At 41.3% G+C, this 2,730-nt stretch overlaps 1 protein-coding gene across 1 annotated transcript in view; it reads right to left on the bottom strand.

Annotated features, from left to right (window-relative positions):
- LOC106878824 (uncharacterized) overlaps positions 1-2,730 on the bottom strand; it is a 241,418-nt gene that overhangs the window by 25,352 nt on the left and 213,336 nt on the right. Inside the window, exon 12 of the mRNA XM_052967637.1 lies at positions 2,268-2,410. Within this exon, the coding sequence (XP_052823597.1) occupies positions 2,268-2,410 (143 nt within the window). The remainder of the gene's footprint in view (positions 1-2,267; positions 2,411-2,730) is intronic.

Below are 2,730 nucleotides of genomic sequence, written 5' to 3'. Positions count from 1 at the left end.
TTTCACACACATACATATATATATATACACACACACACACACATATACATATATACGACAGGCTTCTTTCAGTTTCCGTCGACCAAATCCACTCATAAGGCTTTGGTCGGCCCGAGGCTATAGTAGAAGACACTTGCCCAAGGTGCCATGCAGTGGGAATGAACCCGGAACCATGTGGTTGGTAAGCAAGCTACTTACCACACAGCCACTCCTGCACCTATGAAAGTTTCCTTGTGAAAGTTTTTAAACATTATACTTGTAAGGGCACCGAAGTTCAGCTTGCCTGTGGCGCTGGCGACCTTAGGGCCAGCCCTGCTTCTATGATGGTGATGCTCATTTACAACTATCATGCAGTATCATGACAAAGAGACGCATTCATGCATACAATACATGCATCTACACGCACACACGTGATGGGCTTCTTTCAGTTTCTGTCTACCAAATTCACTCACAAGGCTTTGGTAGGCCTGAGGATATAGTAAGAGCACTTTCCCAAAATGCCATGAAGCAGTACTGAACCCATAACCATGTTCTTAACCACACAGCCATGCCTGCATCTACAACATCTATTTTCACCGTTTGGTGAGATGAGGAAAGGCAAATGGTATGATCTATTGTAGGACCTCTGAAACTGTTGGAGATAAAGGAAGGGAAAAAAACCCTTGACACATACATGCATTGTTGCAGTAAGAAGGAATACATTAAAAGTTTGAGTAATCCTCATACCAAAGAGGTGTGCTGAATGTCTACAAGACAATTCTTAAATCTTTGGAAAGCATGCTTATCAATAATGATAGGAAGACTACAGCTAGAAAAGTGGTTTAAAAAATTCTCTGACCAATTAAGTCCATAACATAAGCAAGCAAGCAAACAAAGCTGATTACAGCTGTTGTGTGATATTAAGAAGCTCACTTGGTAGCTACATGGTTCTGGGTTCAGTCCCACAGTGAGAGGTGTCTTCAACTATAGCACTGGACTGACCGATGCCTTGTGAGTGAATTGGTAGACGAAACTGTGTGGAAGCCCATCATATGTGTCTGTGTGTGCCTCCCGCCTCTGCCTGATAACCAGTGTTGGTCTGTTTACACCCTTTTAACTGAGCAGTTCAGCTAAAAAAAACTGATAGAATAAGTATCTGACTTTAAAAAAAGAAAATACTGAGGTAGACCTGTTTGACTAAAACCTTTCAAAGCAGTGCCCCAGCTTGGCCACAGTCCATTGACTGAAACAAGTGAGAGATAAAAGATGCAATGACCAGATGGTAAGCATCAAAACTAAAACCCTTGTTATATGTTGTCTCACAATTTAAAGACATGGGATATGTAGTTAGTCAGTCCTGACTACACTTCCTTGAACAAAAGCTTCCACTCTGTCTATTATCTAACAATCTGTATTACTAGGTAAAACTGAGAATCCAAGAAAACTAATGGAAATCTGTGACATCAGCAACAATTAGTCAATATGAGTTTATAGATTTTAATAAATTCTGTGGTAAGAAGTGAGGAATCTGGTGCTTTGGGTTTTGCTCTTCATTTGAAAATGACAGTTCAAAGAACAACACTAATTTCTATTTCTAGCACTCTATTGTCATACCGTGGAGGTGCAATGGCCCAGTGGTTAGGGCAGCGGACTCGTGGTCATAGGATCGCGGTTTCGATTCCCAGACCGAGCGTTGTGGGTGTTTATTGAGCGAAAACACCTAAAGCTCCACGAGGATCCGGCAGGGGATGGTGGCGAACCCTGCTGTACTCTTTCACCACAACTTTATCTCACTCTTACTTCCTGTTTCTGTTGTGCCTGTAATTCAAAGGGTCAGCCTTGTCACACTGCGTCACGCTGAATATCCCCGAGAACTACGTTAAGCGTACATGTGTCTGTGGAGTGCTCAGCCACTTGCACGTTAATTTCACAAGCAGGCTGTTCCGTTGATCGGATCAACTGGAACCCTCGACGTTGTAAGCGACGGAGTGCCAACAACAACAATTGTCTTACCAACAGCACCATCAACAAGAACACAGATCCGAGAAAAAGTTACTACAGAGTTGCATGACCTGCTAGAAATTGCAGTTACTGTTGTAAAAAGAGGACACACTGGATAAGGTAGTAAAGCTGTATGCTACTTGAACAAAAAGAAAAAGATGAAAAGGTTATGGTTTGAAAGCCTTTGACCACATGTCTGCTCACTTAGAGAAGACCCAAGGCTAATCATTAACAACATCAACAACAGAAAAGAAGGAGCAGTAACAGGAACAACAACACCTGCTTACCTGCAGTTTGTAAGATGACAAAAAAACTGAAAGAATTCTTTTCTCCATGGGAAGCCAGGTAGGCACAGGTGAGACAGAGAAGGGCATTAATCCAGATTGTACCATAGAGCATACTTATAGGGATGTTGTCAGCAATAAATAATATATCACTGGTAAAGGATGATAACATTTAATGAGACTGTCAACACCAATGGAAACATAATAAGAGAGAGAGAGAGAGAGAGAGAGAGAGAGGGGGGGAGAGAGAGAGAGAACGATGTACACATTTACACACACAATTTATTTAGTTCATTTTCCTGTCACCTGAACAAATACACAAAGTGAGAGAAATAAAGTGAATCATGAAATTTGAAGAAATAAATTCCACAACATACACTGAGCACTCCTTTTTCTCATTTAGACATCCAAATGAGTGTGGATATATATATAATATTGTGTCGCGGACGTTAAACGACAACGACAC

This window comes from Octopus bimaculoides, chromosome 4 (assembly GCF_001194135.2).
Source record: "Octopus bimaculoides isolate UCB-OBI-ISO-001 chromosome 4, ASM119413v2, whole genome shotgun sequence".
In the NCBI taxonomy this organism is placed as follows: Eukaryota; Metazoa; Mollusca; class Cephalopoda; order Octopoda; family Octopodidae; genus Octopus; species Octopus bimaculoides.
This window is presented reverse-complemented; position numbering and strand designations above follow the sequence as displayed.